Below are 17,491 nucleotides of genomic sequence, written 5' to 3' on the forward strand. Positions count from 1 at the left end.
TGCTTCAGTATGTCCCATCACTCAGTCCTYTGAGGGAAACCTGAAAAGTTTGTATCCGTGTTTCAGGTTACATTCTAGTAAAGCAGATTAATGCTYGTGATGCTCACGAACAGGGAACAGCATTTTAGCAGAGAGCCTTTCACCAAATGGACACTTGCAATATGTTTTCATTAGTGTCGTTTAAAAAAAGAGTAGCTTATCACAGAGAAGTGGGAGTTGAAGGTGTTGAAAGGAGGGTGGCAAATACCTGTGTAGTTCTACTTGATGCTGCTAATATTGTTTGTGCAAGTTTGTTGTTAGGCGCGTGCACAGGCAGATACACRATCAGCAGTTTGTTGTTTCCATAACTCTACATTTAAACTAATATTTTCATTCAACGTTTTTGTTCGTGCTGTCACTCTCAGAGAAGAGAGTCCAAATTTGCAGGTTTACKCAGATTTTTATTAAACCTGCCTGATTCTGTCTCCTCAGTGCAGGCTTTCCCCTGGCTGCGGTGAAGGCTTTTGTATYTTGCAGTGAAGGTACAAGCGACTAGTTAGGAAAAAGGTATCGTTCTGGTGAGGAGAGAGAAGGTGGGGAGGTGGAAGGAAGGAGGATTTTGCCCAAGGTTTTATAAAGCAGAACACAAATACTAAACAAAATGAGTCATGTAACTGCTATATTTGGTCCTCAAACATACKCCTATGTTACCTATGATAGAGACGTAGCAGTTCTCAGGGACAGGAAACCAGAGGGAAGAACCCAAACAACTGCAATAAACACAACTCCACAATCTGTTGACTTTCGACTCACTATTCTTGATGCACTTACAGATAAACGTATTTTTAAAAAACAAGTATATTTTTATTTGTTCATTTTCTTAGTCCTTAACTAATACAAAATTTCTGCCAAGCTAATCTAAGCCTGCTAAAAATGCACTCAGCTGTTTTTCAACTAGATGTGTGAGGTGCAGAGTTCTTCAAAAGTGACATGCCCAATTCAGCTGCCCTGTTTTTCAGCATTTCATTTTAGCATTTTTTCCCTTGTTGAGGCAATGAACCATAGCACAGCCTCTCTTGCAATCATACATTTTGTATAGAAATATGGATTATCCATTTTAAAATAGAGGAGAGAATTTAGGATTGCTGTCCACAAACTACCTTTCCCCTTGTTCTATTTATGACTTTGCAGTTGGAATCTATCATGAAAACTGGTAGAAAATTACAGCAGATCCTCTGAAGCACATTTTGATCTCTCTATTTTTTTTAGTTAAAATCAAATCATGCATCCACTGAACCATCTCAGTCATCTCATTACCCTGGCCTCTCTTTAATTCTCTCCCCAAATCACATCTCCTTGTTCCCCTATCCTCCTCCCCAGATTTATCTCTTTTAGCTGGAAGGCCCTTGCTGTACAAATGGCATGGTTAATTTGGAGCATCAACCCTCGACACTGTCAACTCAAATGTAACCTATTTATCTCAGTCAGATACAAATCTAGAGACAGATGGCAAGATCTCCCACTCAGCTGCAGCTGAAGAAGTGGTTCATATTGTCCATAAGCGATGGCACTCACGTGTTTCCCAGCCATGAGCAGGCAAAGTGACTGTGAGCCTAGAATATCCCTGCCGTTTCCACAATGTATTTTTTACACGTTGAGCAGCCTTTAATGAGAAGTCTTGTTGGGCAGAGAGTTGTCCTAGCTTTTCCTTTCTGTTGAGGGACAGAGGAGAGACAATAAAATCTGTCTTTCCCATTATATGTCAATCTCAAAGTAATTGTGCTAAATTCCTACATAAGGAATCTCCCYAGTTTCCGTAAGATCAAAATCCAACTTATTTCTCTGTATGAATGTTTATAGCTAAGATCAAAAAAAATCCAGTGCCTCTTCAAGCATTTTTATGTGAATGACAATCTCAGTTCTTTTATTTTTTTCTGTAAGTTATATTTCTGTAAGTTATATTTCTCTGGTACTTTATTCTGTAAACTACGTATTTTTTGTCTGATTTTTGCTATTTAGGATGGACTTTGACATAAGCAATTTTTGATCTTTGTGTTGGGAAATAACCACCATTGCAATTCTCCAAGGTGAAACTGGTGCTTTAAAAAGCTGTTGGAAGGCCCAGCAATGAAAAAAGACCAATCACCTTGGCAAAAACAAATTAATTTCAACTCACTACTGTGTTGTAAAATTCAAAGAAACTTAGTATGACTTTTCTAGAAGAATACTATTTTGGCTTCTGAATAAATTGTAAGAATGCTCGAATTTATCAGGTTTTATTTCTTAAATATATGCTGCTCGATTGTTTTGTTTTCTGCAGCTTCCATTGACTCGAGACATGAAGCGAGGTAGATTCGTAGCTGATTGCTCACAGCTGGGCTGTCTGCTCGTTGCTACACTGCACTATTGATCGGTAGCTCTCAAGCTCGGGATAGGTAGAACAAGAAACAACTGCTGTGTAAAGCCTGAAAAATAAGAAGCGCAGGGAGCTGGCCCATGTACTTGCRAACAGTACTGTTTGCTTTCCAAAATATTTTAGAGCTAATAAAAACATGCTTCTTGAAGCTCTCCCTCTTATTTCCTTGCTTTTGATGATGACACTCTTGTGCTGGCACATCAAGAGGCTGATGAGTCTTTTCACCAAGCCTGCTTATGGCTTTGGCTTGGAATTGTTTCACATATTAAGTGAGCTGAGGATCCTTAGGCAGGATCATTAGGCAAGGAATTGGAGCTAGCAAAGCAGGCTTTCGTGGGTAATGCTGCACCTGAAGCTGCACCGAAAAACTTGCTGACATCTTCACGGAGATGCTGTGATGCAAGGGGGCCTACCATGAAGCTGTGAACTTGTCCCTCTTCAACCTGCTGTCTCCTCCTGCGTGAAGAGAGTGGTGGAGACAGCCTGTTTCTGARTCAGAATGTGCTACTGGTTGCTGCCTTTAGCATATATGCCAGCTTGGCAGAGAGATGATTAYGTTCTTACCATATCCCATTCCCCACCCAAAACCCTTTGGTGACATATGTTAATAGGAARCTTTGAGCACATCAGGCAGGAGAATCAAGAGTCTTTCCAAAAGAAGAAATAATATTCCTTGAAAAGTTGCAATAAAAATACTGTTTTGTACTGTGAGTATAAATACCACCAGACTTCTACTGTTTTTGTGAGCACTGTTTGAAATGTTCTGTGGATATGTAGCTATATAATTTGTTTAATCTGAAGCACTGAATTCAACTCTTAAATGATATTAAATCTTGTCCTACAGCTACCCTGAAGGGTGCTCAGGATGAATTAAACAAGAAAGCACTTCAGACTTTGGAGAGGTGAGTAGGAACCTTGTTGATACTTGCATTATTTATTTCTTTGGGGGAATCCGAGGTAATTGTTTTCTAAATGTTCTRTTTTCTGCATAAAACTGTTCTGTAGATTCCAAGCAATAGTCTGTCAAAACCATTCAAAGATTTTGCTTTCAAAATGCATTCATTCTTCATTTTGAATGTCCAAAGTAAGTTTCATAAAACACCTTCCTTTGTTCCTGAAGAAATAAAACTTAGGCACAGTGAGTTCTACAGTGCTGAGAGTAGCAGCTGCCTTACAAAGTGTCAGCAGGAGAACCTGGAATATTGGCTTTGTTTCCACTCCTGTCGCTGGGAGGCTTGAAGCTGTAGTGTGGGAATGCCTTCTGCACCAGCCTGTAGGCTGCCATGCAGTGAAACAGGCCCTGCTCTGGTCCAGTGAATCTGCTTTTTTACTTTTTTAATGCCATGAGCACCGCTCTGTCACCTGGCATCAGTGCCCTTTCCTGGGAGGAGAGGAGATGTGGGTCCTGAGCACTGTCCTAATGAGTATTTATGTGAGCTCCCCTTCAGAAGGGAGCTAGCAGTAAAAGGAGCTGCCATTCTCTCATTCTTTGCTGCTCTGTGTGTGGGGAATCTCATCCAACAGTTATGCCCTGAAAGTATCTGTGAACTCAACTCCTGTGGTACTGTAGTTACCTTGAGTGAAACTCCTTCAGTAATGTGAGATCAGACACCTTGTCTGTGATTCTGGTGTGGCTGGGAGGCCAGATGGGAGTTTCCTGACTCTTTTGCAACTACATCTCACCACCCACCACTAGGAGTTTAGGCAGTTAACAGTGTGAATGTAGGTGCCTGTGGACTTCAGGTGTCCGCTAAGCAGAAGCTGTGATGGTCTAAGTCTTGGGCTGAGGTGCCTAATTCTGTTCTCACTATCGGCAAAAAGGAGTCACCAAAAGCAAAGAAAAACTGAGGCCCCTGGTATCTCAGAGTGTTAGGAAGAATCTCATATCCAGTGGCTTTGTACAGATGTATAAGGTTGAACGTGTTAAGATGTGGTTCTGGATATTTATCCCGTGAAGATCAAGAGAATTTAAAAGAAAAGAGAAAACAAAACAAAGTCCCTTTGCAGAGTGGAAGTATACTTTAAGTAATGCAGGTTCCTGGATTCCAGCGCAGTATCTTGATTACTGCGTAATTTCAGGGTAATTGTGGTGCTGCATTGCTTTTAGGCTGCGTTTATTTTTATCCTTTGACCTTTCCYACTGGCTGTGGCTTATTTTCTCAGTATCTTAACTCTAGCCAGGAGGCAGACAAGCTTCTAGGCAAACAKTAGGCACTCAGCCTTCAGCCAGCAGGGGTATCATGAGAGTAGGCTGGTTAATAGTGTCTTCCCATATCCCCAGATTTGGTTTGGTCTTTTTTTCTTCCTTTTTTCTTTTTGTTCTTTCAATCCTCTTTTTAAAGTACACATTGAATCTCTCAATCCATGATTTGGCCTGTCACTATCATTATAATATGTGACTGGAAGCCTGAAACAAGTACTTTTTTAATGCCTTTTGAGGAAGCTGAGGAGCAAAGCAACAACCGCTTGGCTCTTTCCGAAAGCTCTCTTGCTCTCTGCCCATCCCCCTTGTGTCCTCCCCCCTTTGCCTTGGTGTTGAAAGCCGGCTGTAGGTTTCCCAGGAGCTACTTYCCAAAGAGGCAGCTCAGGGCAAAGCTCCATCCTCCGTCTCGGGTTTGTTAAAGAAGAGAAGCGAAACCGGTGACTGGCTGATACTAATTGCACGCTGATGTCTTTGGTTGCTTCGGAATCCCTTGAGTGATGCCATGACTTGTAGAAATACAGGACACAGTCCATATAAACTAATTAATTCTAGAGCCATTAATTTTTGGCATCAAATCCAACAGCTTCTTACTCAGATGACAAGATAACAGTTGAGAGGTGGCTGCCATTAAAATATTTTGTGTTTTGTTTCCTGAAGCAGCTCTTTTTTTTTTTTTTTTTAAATAGTGAATGAATAGTTTGGGCAGGATTTTGAAACACCTTCCTTGTTCACCTCTTATTTCTCCCTCTTAGTCTTTGACGTTATGTTTTGGGCAGGGCAGTGCAGGTGCAATCTCCTCTGTTGCCTTGGAATGCAGCCCAGAACAAGGTCAGGAAYATCTCCTTGCTGTGAGGGACCTTTCTTGTTCCCTCCTCTCCCTCATGAATAGACTTTGCTGTGAGATGGAGCCAGGGGTGAGTTCCCTGTGTCAGCAACTCACTCTGTGGATCAGCAAGGGGACAGTCCCCTGCTCCCTGAGCTAGGCTGCCTGAGTGGCACCAGCAAGGGCCCTACAGAGCTCCTAGGGAAAGTACACAGAGCCCTGTTTTTGCATTAGGCTGGCACGGGCCTTAGGCTCATCAGCAGTCTGCTTAGGTCAGGCTCGTGCTTGCCCTAAGYTGAGGTAAAAGGGGTGTGCTGAGAGAGGCAGCTCTGCCTTTGCTGCGCTTTCCCGTGCTGTGCCCTGTCGCAGCTTTCAGGAGGGACTTGTGCATTTGGTCATGGAGGTGCTGCAGGGTTCTCTGCAGGGCTCCCCACTGCCTCCTGTGGACTAGAAGGGAACATTTGAGAGACCCAAGGCAGATCTAAGGTGKTCTGTTAGAAGCCAGCCCCTGTTCTGGTCCAGGCTCAGCTCCTGACCATCAAGTCCTTGCTTTGCCCTTGGTGTCTTCCTCTTCCAAATTAGAAGTTTGCAGTGCATTAACAGATGCTGTGGGCTGGGAGATGTTTGGCATATTTGGGCACAACTTGGCATCATGCATTTTTGATCTTAATCTTCCAGATAGTTGTCATCACAATAACAGCAGTAATGATTGCTTCTTACCCAACCCAGCCCTCTCTGATTGTTTAAAAGYGCAATGTAGGAACAGGTTGGACCACTGTTTTCCTTGTCCTAAATTACTTAAAACAATGCTTTACAGGGTTTGTATTGTGAATTAAGAACTACTTTCTCTTTATTAGAAGTCTAAATCCCAAAACGTTGTTTTAATGAATTAGCATTGAAGTTGTATACAATCCTGATTGTTGTGTTTCTTACACCTACCCCAGCTTTTGTGGGTCTGGCTTAGCCAGCAGAGCGTTGATGGTTTTTGTTGTGCTCTCCTACCTCTGGGCTAGAATTCTGTGCAAAAGGGACTGGGTTTAGTTCTGTGCTTGTGCACGACTCATGGCAAAGGGTTCTGGAAAGTACAGTCTAACGGTGGCTTCTCTTTCTGTTTTGTGGGATCATCCGTAAAGAGCACGTGACCTGGCACCAGAAGATCATCAAATCATCCTCTACGTCTCGCTGCAGCTGGCGCTCGTCAGACAGGTATGTGCAAAGCCTGGCAGCCACCGAGTCAGAGGCTGGGAGAACGGCAGTCACATTGAGCAAGAACCAGCTCTGCTAAGCAGGGGCCCTTTCTTCCTTCCTGCGTGTAACTGGTAACAGGCAGAATATGTTCACAGAGGWTTTTTATTTAAAGCAGTAATTCCACAGCACGTGTGGCCCTTGTGGAGCAGGGCCTTTCCCAGGGTATAAATTCAGCCCTGACTCCTGAGCAGGGCTGCGCCCGCTTTGAGCAATTGTGTAAGGGTAGGTTCAGCGAGAGCTGTTCTTGCTCCCCGGGTTTCATGCTGGCTCCTGTTGCAGGCCGCTCCAAAGGCTCTSCTGTTACCTCCCAGTTCCCTAACATCCTGCATCTCATGCTAGCCACATTTGGGATTGGTTTCCCATACTTGGGCGTGTTCAGTGTTAGGCTGACAAGTGCTGGAACTGTCCAGGGAGTGGGATTAGTTGGCATTTGAGTGTTGCTGCAGGTGGTAAGTCATAAAAATGAAAACGATTTGTAAATACGCTGCACTTCACTTAAGAAAATTGSGCCTGTGTTTTTTTCAGATCTGTCCCCTCCTTTTAAAAGCTAGGTGCTTTGTAAGAACAGCCSCTATTTATTAACTGCTTCTATAGCTAGATTTGAAATTTCATCATCTAATTCTTCCCATTTGGCAGGCTTTCTGCTCACTGCAGTCTTCTCTCCTTAATCTACGCCACAGAGTCAAACAGTTGGATCCTTCKTACTTTCCTGAGCTAATTAGGGGAGCTGTTTGTTCATTAGGCTAAACTAATTGTTCCAAGAGAGCACACTCCTGATAATGTCACTTTTGTAACCCTTTCCTAATTGCAGCAGTGTGTTGTGAGGAAGCCCGCAATAAGAAAGGATAATTAAAATGGCTTATTTAACTTTGTCATCAGCCTGCTGGCGGGCTTATGAGTGCTCAGGGCCTCTCATTACAAATGCCCAGTTTCTGCTCTTTCTTTCTTAGCCTTTGCCTTTTTTACCCATTGCCACGAGTATAAATCATTGCAGCTTTTGACTACTACTCTAAAAATAAAACAAGATTTTGTAGTCCTCGCTCCGTTCACCTTTTCACTGTCATTGGTCCGTTGCATTGTAATTCATTCCCCTTTCGTTCTCCCCAGTGGATGTGTGTCCTAGCAGTGTTGTTCCATATGTCTCCCTTCATCATTTCCCTGCCCTCCTGTTCTTTGCATTCAGGCTCTTGTCCTCGTGTTCGCTTTCTCCTTTGTCTCCTCTCTCACCTGGGTATTTTCGTCCTTTACGCTCTGCCCCTGCCTACCCAGATGCGTGAGCACCGTGCGTGATGTAAAATCAGCCTGACCCCCGCTGTGCTGCTCCTCCTCTTCRCCATGGAGTGCCATATAAATCTTTAACGCATGCTTGGAGTGAGAGGAGATACCTGAGACACCTTTATTTTTAGACTGCTGTAAAATAGCCCACTCTTCTTTTGCCAATTTAGTTAATGATAAACATTTGGTAATGCATTTTTAATATCCTTAATTATTTAAAGTATCAAACATATTCTCTTTCTGATTAACTGGAAGATAAATGATACTTTTTTTTTAAAGATTGTCTGAACTATTGAATGTCCCAGGGCTTTCATGAGCTGTGCAGCAGCACTGACAAATCAGGCCATTGCTATGCAGCAGTAGGCTATAATATAATACCTGAATATTCTGCTCTACAAAAGGCCTTTTTGTTTCCATAGTCAAGGTCAACAGATGAGGTACCTTAGCCAACGCTGAGAAATCCAGGTATCAGCTTGCACAGATAAGAGCGTTTTCACAGAACAAAGCGAGAGGGGCAGCTGGCCGGTAGCGTGCCAGGCAGAGCTGGAGCAATTCTTCATTCTTGGAAGACTCTGTGAAATATTTCCAATAGCTCTTGTCTCTGTCAGCACTGGGCAAGGAGCGGAGGGAACGGAAAAGCGGGAGCTCTCCTGTGGCACGTGACAGGAACGTGAAGGGACGAGGGGTGGGTGGTTCTAAAAGGTGTCCCCAGGATAATGGCAGAATGCTATCAACAACCAACCTGATAGCTCATGTTGTTACACCAGGTGCTTGTGTTGTACCCATGGTGCTCTGTCTAAAAGGAGGAGGATTCCAGTGACTCCCAGAGGGTTTGGGTCAGCCCACAGCATTATAGGGCGTCTTTTTAACCAAAGTACAGCGGGGTGTGAAATCCTGGAAGGAGGGTCTCCTTTTATTTTCCCCCCAAAGTTGAAGTGCCCTCAGGCCAAGGTCAGTACCTGCTGTGGCTGTTCTGGCCGCCTGGCCACCAGCCAAGCTGATTGACAAATGAGACTTCCAACCCCCGGCTGCTGCTTCTGCTGCTTCGCCTGTTTCTGTGGTAACAGCATTTAGAWCAGCAAAAACAAGGTAGAAGGAACATTTTAAAGCTCGCTGCCTTTAATGTGCTTCCTTGGTTTTTAGCAGGCCAGTTTCTATGGAAATGGCTCTAGAGAGTCAGAGCTTTTGTTAATTTGCAGTGATAATTCCTTTTACTACTTTTTTCTTTTCTTTTTATGAATGCCATGTAAACTAGTAGCAGATAGGTGAAAGCAACAAATGGGTTTTCTTACCATTTAAAAACTTGTGTAATGCTGTTTGATTTGATTTGACCTTTCTTTGCCTGAAAATAAGAGGGGAAAGGCAGCCAGAGGCCAGCAGCTGAGAATTAGAGGTCTCCCTTATCAATTTCATCTGTGGGCTGCCAGCAGCACTAGAAGTTTCAAGTGGCAACATCCAAAAAACATCTACTGTCTTCCACAGTGCCTGGATGCGAAAACAAGATTAACCCTGGTTAAGACCACTAGAGAAAATATTTCAGTCTTTCTTCCACAGTTTTTATCCTGCTTGCAAGGAGGAGAGATTATTGTCTTGCCTTTGCCCCAGGAGAGGCACTCGCCTTTGGCATACACCAAGAGGTGCTGCTTTCAGTGGCTGCTGGATGTGGATAGCTCCATTTGGTCTGTCTCCCTGTCTCTGCTGACCTTCAACGTGCAGCTTTTCTGCCAGGTCCTGGCCTGGATTTTTAAGGTGATGAAAAGCAGTTTGTACTAGGAATCAAATAAGAGTCACAGCCGTGTCAGTGCTTGCTTTGCTGAAGCTCTGGTGGTGGGCTGCACGTCTCTTTTGAAGGGAAGCTTTTGCCAGTTCATAACACTGTTTTTTTGGTTTTTTTCTTTTTTTTCCTGTAATGCCCATGCTATGATGAAAAGAGGAGGAGGGGATTGCTTCAATAGCTTTTACCTGTAACTCACAGCAGATAGGACATCTTGCTGAACTGAGCATGCAGAATAAAAGGCTTGAAAGCTCATTTAGATTCACTGCCTATGAAATATTATTTCATGTACTCGTCTAAATTTGCAAAGGTATTCCAATGTTGTGATTTCTTTAATGCTCATACAGTTTTCCTCTTTACATCTACAAAGGTAACATCCCAGCGTTGCTCGAAAGGAAACGTATAACATTGTCAGGATAATTTCTATTATAAGAGGCAGCATCCCAAACAATCCACACTATGGTATTATTTTGGTAGTGCAACAGGGTGGTGATTTTGGATTATCGCAGTGTCTTTGCTGCCTAAGCAGCATGGATTGAATAATATACCTGTGTGGCTTGCAGGACACTTATGGTGCATTCGTTAACAGAAAGATGAATTGGAGAAGAGCAGCATCTTCATATTATAGGCCCTACTAGGGGTTGTGGTCCAGCTGAACTAAGATTATTTTAAAGCCCAGTGCTTGTAGGGAATTCAAGCTGGCAGTTTACCTCTGATACAACCCTGAGTTTAAAAGTACCATCTGGGCTGCCACCATCCATCTTTCTCAGGTTACATAGCTACTTAAATAAATAAACCATGGCAATAGATTGTTGATCTCTGCTTTTCAAAAGAAGTTCCCATTGACTGCTGCCAAATGTCTTGCCTTTATTGTTCTAGAAATTTGGTTTGTGCTTTGTTTCATCTGGTCTGCTGCAGGTTGATTTGTAGAATGCTTCCAGTAAAGGGATAGAGTGTCTTGATGTTATTAAAGGTAGTTTTTCTGTGTTTTGTTCTCTGCTTCTCATTATGCAGCCGCAKGAGAACTCAGTGTAGGCTACTAATGGTCTTACAGCACTGAGGAATCTTCTCGGGTTCCATTAAGCAGGTGGGTGTCAGGGAAGAGGGACTAACTTCCCAAAGAGCCACTGCTTGTGACTCTGGGAGTCTGGTGGTGCTGGAGGTGAAGTGTTGTCTCCTAGCACTGAAATGAGATGAGGCTATTGAAAGCCTTGTGCTACAGAACGGGAGAAAATGGGAAAAGACTCCATCCCTTTCAACAGCATATGGCTGTCTGGAAGGCAGAAGCTTGCAGGAGTGGCCACAGTTGACTTGGTGCTAAGTCCCTTCATGCCCGTTGCACCTCTGGGAGACCTGCTGCCAGCTGCCCTCTCAGGAGCGTGAGCTTGCAGGCCTGTGATCATCAAACAGACCTTTTACCTGGATATAGCCACAACAGTGCAAGTCAGGTCAAGCAGCCTCACAGTTTGTAAGTCCTGCAATAAAGACACCAATTGCAGATATTACCCTTCCATCTGATTTATACTAGTAAACTAGGATTATCTTTCCAAGTCTTTGAATCACTGAATAGTTGAGGTTGGGAGGGACCGCTGGGAATCATGTGGTCTTAGTCCTGCCCAAGGTAGGGGCAACTAGAGGAAGTTGTAGGTTGTCCTGATTCTGCGTTATCTTGTCAGTGCTTGCGTTTTTAACACAGCAATAAAAGTACAGAAAGTATCCTAGGAAGCTGCTGAGGGAGCACTAGGGATTTAAGCCGCTGTGCTTACTTTACCCTCCCAGTAGRCTGTAATAACACATGAAGTTGATTCAAGGAGCTCAGCTGACAAGCAGTAATTCATTAAAGCTGAGAGCCCTGTCATATACCCACACCTGAACCTTGGCCAGGATACCCAGCAGCTCTGAAGCTTAGGCTGGGTGTCAGCCTGGGGTTAGTCTGGGGAGCAGTCATGTCTATCGCCAGACTTAGAGTCAGCAGGAACAGTGTAATAAAGCACCTTGGCATGAGTGTGCACAGTAAGAGTTAAAGCTCGTATGGACCCTGTTCCCAGAAGTATACCTGGGATCAGCCAGCTCCGTAGCACTGTACTTGGTTCTCTCCATTGCWGCGTGCAGTCCATTTTCCGGTGTGATTTGTGGAAGCCCTGTGAATTCCGCACTGGTAGTATGCCAAGACTGGGGAAGGGCTGAAGTGAAGAGTTTTGCTAGGTGGGAAGTCCTCGTAGCAGGACAGAAGGAGCTGCATTTTGCAGCTCTTAAGGAGGGAGGAGGAAGATATGAAAAAAGACACTTTTTTTTTCTTCCCCTGTTTTCTTTGCTTCAGGCTTCAAGGCACAAACATAGACCTGGAATACTTTAACTAAGACTGATTTCAGAGCCTGGAGGGTCTTCAAAAGAAAATTCTCTATATAAAACTGGTAGCCCAAAGGGGGAAAAAATCTATTAAGAACTTCCCTTTGAGGTAACCTCAAATAGGTAGCTTTGTTTTCATTATAGATGTTAAGCTTTCTGCCAAGTGGGACTCGATTCTAATGACGTTCTGCTGCCATGAGTGCGAGGGCTGCTCTTCAGCTACTGGCTAGCAAAGACGTTTCTTTCTCTGGCAGCTTTCTGAATCCTGACTCTTCTGCGCTTGCTGTTCATATTTAGTTTTTATTTTATTGATCCAAATCATGCAAGGCCCTGTCGAGCCATCACAAACCCCAAAATGGAGCAGAAATGTGCAGTGCTGTCAGCCAGGTGAAGAGGCAGCTGCGTTTCCTAGAACATGGGGTTGAGAGCTCGGCTTGCCTCGTGGATCTGCTTACAGCACAGGAGCAACCACGTCAAAGTAGGAGGGGGAAGAAGGCATCGGGTCGACTGCTCCTGTTTGGGAGCTGTGATTTATTAGTGCTGAGGACTTCTTTTTTTGGAATGTGTGGGTTTTTTTCCAGCAATGCAGACTTTTAGTTTTGGCAAACTGTTCAAATACTAACAGAATCCTTTCCCATAAGATGCCGAATTAAGATTTCTACAGAATTTCTATTGACTATATTTGTTTTCACCTTTAGGAATGGGRTCTGGTAGGATTGAAATAACAATGATTCTCGTCATTTCTACCCCTTCTCCCAGATTTCTGATGCTATAGAACATCTTCAGGAAGCACTGAGACTGTGCAAAGATGACATGAATTCTCTTCATCTGCTGGCCCTCCTCTTTTCAGCTCAGAAACACTACCAGCATGCACTGGAAGTCATCAATATGGCTGTTGCTGAATACCCAGAAAGCTTTAGGTAAGAGTTATTGCACATTCTTATACGACTTGTTACAGCAGGAATCATCTKTTCTCTGCAGTTGTACACAGGGAGCCTGATAAGCCAAGGGTGCTACCGGGTCTTACTSCACTCAGGTGGGCTATGAAAGTCAAATGTGTGAAGATCAGACTTCTCTTTTGTTTTCTGTCTTCATAGTCTTTCTGTCTTTGAAATTAATCATTCTGCTTGTTTACATTTCCAGTATTTGTTTGTCTTTATTGTGCTTATATTTTTTGTATATAGATATATACATATTTACGTACATTTTTGTATGCCACTTTCCAGATGTGGAAAAAAAGGGGTGGGACAACTGTGATGTCTGTCTGTATCACAAATCATTTTTAATTTGGAAATCTGACTGGTAAAAGAGAAACTAATGCTTCATATTTTGATCAGTCCTTTGATATGCATGTATTGTACAAGCTGAAGAGATAGCACAGCTAATGGGAAAAAAAATCAGTCAAAAATCACCTGCTGTCTGTAATACGTAGCTGAAAAGATGGTTTGGTTGTTTAAGACYAAGTTTGAACCAGCACAGACTTCTTGGAGCCAGAGGTTTCCMCTGCTCTGTGTTTGATTTCATCTTTCAACCATCTAAGTGAGATGAATTCAATTCCTTGCAATTTACTGTCATGACCTTTTGAAACATTGAGTTTGTCTAGTCTGTAGAAGCATTCAAGGCCCTGTAATATTTTCTGCTGATTGCACACTGGCTGAGTTTCTCAGCCAAATTGCACAAGGTGCTGTTGCATTGCAGAGTGCCCAACTTACCTTGGAAATGGTTTGTGTTTAGCTGCAGGTCTTAAACCATATGGCTTGGTCTTCACTTAGCTCCTCCTCTCAGTGTGTGGGTGAGGAGAGGGAGTGGTATCCTGAGGTGTAACCCACAGGCTGGGTGAGAAGTGGTGTAGCCTCGAGCAAAAGGAAGGTGRTAAGTGAGCCTAAGCCTGTCGGTGAGCTTGGATCCTTTGTGATCTTCTAGGACTGTGAGGCTACATCAGCACAAAATGCTGTAAACTGCCTGTTGCCATTTTAAGTAGCGCTGCTGCCTGTGCCCTGGAGGTTGCTTACTTTGTGTGGGTGAATAGTCAAGAGTGTTGGGAGGTGTCTTTAGGAATGAAGAGAAAAGTAGTCACGGAAAAGTTCTTGAAATCGTGTTCCTCCAGCAGCAGCAATTCACTGTGCAGGCATGAATCTGACAGAGACAGGGCATAATCCAGTGGCTGCTTTGCTGTGTTTTTCAATTTGATGCTGTAAGCGTCATAAAAGACCTTGTGCCATGCAATCAAGATCAAATGCTCCTTGGGTCTGCAAACACTCAAAGATAGGTGTTTTGAGTTAAAAGAAAATGATGTTTTTTATATGAGGAACAGAGTGTTTGCMGTGTCAGATCTACCAACTGGCACATGAAGTTCAGGATTTTTCCTGTGACATTGGGTGATAAGTTATGCTCGAGCATAGAACAAAGCAAACAAAAGCGAATGCACAGGGGCTGCTGGGAGAGCTCTTGGGGTGTCTGGCAGTCAGATTTCCCTGAAGCAGGAAATAAAATTTTCTCCTGTGCTTCTCCAAGTGCTGATCTTTGTGKATTGGGAGACCTGGCAAAGGATAGCAAAATATGTTGTCTCTGGGAGAAGGACATTAATACCGGCATTGAAAGCCACAGGTTCCTGCTTGCTCCTGGGCACATCACCGACATGCTGCAATATGTGCTCCTGGAAGAACCTCTCTGTGCTTCCTGCGTGATGTGTGATACGTAACACAGCTGGCAGCAGCTCGTCTACAGGTGTGCAGCAGCACAGGAGCCTGGCGCGTTGCCGCTGCTCCTCTGGCTGTGGCCGGTGTGAGCATGAGGCTCTCTCTAAACTCTCCAGCAGATGACTGCCGAGTGACAGAAGGGAGAAATGGTACCAGAATTACAAGGCAGAATTCGTAAGGAAAGTGAGTAACAGGAATCCAGGGAGGATGGAGGAAGCAAGAATGAARGAACACGTCTACAACTTGGGCCACATTTGAAACAGTTCCAGACTTTCCAGGAGTCTAAAGTACACTTTATAGCAGGAGGGCTTTAAAGCTCTGTAAAACTTCTCTGACGGGGGAGATGTGATGCTATAGGGCGTTTCTAGTTATAATTGCCTTAAAAATGTAGGAAATTTTACTGCATGCTCCATGAGATGACTGGAGAAGATGTCGTATAATAGCATAGGCAAGTTCAACTGCAAAATTTTAAAGCTCTCTTTAAAAGTGGTTGAGCATTTTTCCAAATTCCTATTGATATGAACCAGGCAACTGTGTAATTTGGTGCCTGGAGGCTCCCTTCCTGATGACATCTCTGTTTGGAAGTATAGTTTGGTGACGTAGCACAAAAAGAAGATGCAAGCTGCATTAAGGGGCCTCAGGRCTCTGCAGATAACAAAAAATGTGAGTATTACCTGAATGTGTATTCTAAATAAACAGGAGAATAATATATAAAAAAAAATAAGGTCTTAGTTGATCCAAATTATTGGCATCTCCTACCACTTCCRTGGTCTCTAGCTGTATGTAATTCAGCTGAATTTGTTCCTGCTTTTTTTTAATTCTCATATTAATCTCTTTCATATGTATGTTAAAAAAGAACCATTTGAAGTGTCCCATATTTGGTTAGAGTGGATCGAGCTAGTGGGAAAACAGACTGTGGTGTTCAGCTCATGTGCAGTGTCCTTGGGTATGAGCCCCATAGCACCGAGCCAGATGTGCCCAGGGGTGCCCTTTGTGGGATCCTTTACATTTGCACATTTACTTGACAGTTCTGTGCTTTGTGTCGTGCACAGTAAGTAGGGATATAAAAGTGGGCATGAAGATGCTGCGAGATGGCCTGGAATGCTTTGAATTTAGGTCTTAGGAAAGAACTTTGAAGAATAGCTGAACATCCAAAAGCACAAATCATAGGAAAAACACTTCTTGAAAAGCTACATATACTAACAAATGCATTACATTAATGCCATGCAAGACAGAGTGAACCAGAAGAAATACAGTGCTTTGCTGTGACTGTGAAGATAGAAGTAATAACAACCTATGCACAGTAGATATCACCTGAAAAAGGGCTGACTCCTTAGAAATGGTGACCAGGAAAAAAGTGTTGTTATGTCATGTTACCCACCATTATGATCAGTTAATGAACACAGAACCTGCAGTTGCTTTTGATTTATTCTTCATGGCATTATCTCAATAGGAGCATGTAAAAATGTTTGAGCTTGGAAGCTTGTTATATCTGAGACCTAATAAGCAGACCTGTTTTGAATTAGTTGGAAGGGAAGATTCCTGACACCTTAAACTATCTCCCTTCTAGGTCAAAGATACTTGTCACGAGCCTTTCTTAAAGTGGAGTCCTTTGCTTTCTCCAGCTTCCAAGCCAGGCTTTGGACAGTGTTTTACCTAGTACCTGCTGTGACCACCTCCCCATGTTTGCCTTAAGGGGGATAGATTTATCTGAAAGTAATAATATTAGTCAGCACCCCTTTTACCCTTCAAACAGTCTTCTTAAAACAGCGTGTTGTTTATTTAGCATGAATTAATTTCCATTTGTAAAGCCTGTGTTCACATCTCTCTCKCAAGATGTTCCATGCAGAAGTCCCGTGGGTCTGACGTCCTGCGGAACCTGCTGCAGAGACCAACAGACATGGTGCATCCTTCAGCTGGTGGCACTTCGTTTTGCTGGTGTAAAATGGGCTTTGTCTTTCTGATTTCCCCGTCTTGGCAGAAACTGCCTAGCTCTCTGATCACCTTTTACCTCTTACATGGATTAGTTCCCAGTGCTGGGAAAAAAAAATAACATTTGTACCCTGTTTGAGGTTGAAGGTAGTATATTGAGTTTATGGATACTGTGTTGCTTTATAGTTGCCTTGTTTGCATTGTTTTGAGCTTGTTTTTTCTCTCCTRTATATCCCCCTGTTAAGTTAGAACAATATCTCCTTAGGACCAAAGAATTTACAACAGCCAAACAGCCTTGAATCACTGCCCAAAGGGACAGAGAAAGTTGTGTTAAATGATGACATCTTTCTATCTGTAGTGGTTCTGCAGCTGGTGCAAGAGGTGTAATTCTTTTAAATGAATAACTGCTAATATTCATTCTTCTCCCTAAACTATAAGTCAATGATTTGTTGTTTTCCATTTCTCAAACTAATTTTAAAAAGAAATAGCAGAAAGCTTTCAGGAAGCACTGCTGTTCCTCACAAAGACTCAGGAAAGGGCCGACAGGTCAGTGTTTCGGGGAAAGCTGCTGTCAAAAACTTCATTTCTTTTATTGAGATATTTGCTATTCCCAAGTAATTACTGCAAATACAGCTCAAAAAGCTTAAAGGCCGAGAAATATTAAATGTCTATTTTGGAGACCATCAATAAAAAGGAAGCAAATTTTCCATGAAGTATGCACTGTGCATGCATTTGTATGCACTGGGTAATAGTTCTGTTGCTATTGTTTTAGCAGAGGCTTTTATTTCTCAAA

At 43.1% G+C, this 17,491-nt stretch overlaps 1 protein-coding gene across 4 annotated transcripts in view; it reads left to right on the forward strand.

The window, feature by feature from the left end:
• TTC7A (tetratricopeptide repeat domain 7A) overlaps positions 1 to 17,491 on the forward strand; it is a 152,893-nt gene that overhangs the window by 58,787 nt on the left and 76,615 nt on the right. For all 4 annotated transcript variants that reach the window (XM_026046271.1, XM_026046272.1, XM_026046273.1 and 1 more), the window contains 3 exons: positions 3,240 to 3,297; positions 6,555 to 6,627; positions 12,827 to 12,987. In XM_026046271.1, the coding sequence (XP_025902056.1) occupies positions 3,240 to 3,297; positions 6,555 to 6,627; positions 12,827 to 12,987 (292 nt within the window). The remainder of the gene's footprint in view (positions 1 to 3,239; positions 3,298 to 6,554; positions 6,628 to 12,826; positions 12,988 to 17,491) is intronic.

This window comes from Nothoprocta perdicaria, unplaced genomic scaffold, assembly GCF_003342845.1.
Source record: "Nothoprocta perdicaria isolate Ctin4 unplaced genomic scaffold, notPer1 scaffold_43, whole genome shotgun sequence".
Classification (NCBI taxonomy): Eukaryota; Metazoa; Chordata; class Aves; order Tinamiformes; family Tinamidae; genus Nothoprocta; species Nothoprocta perdicaria.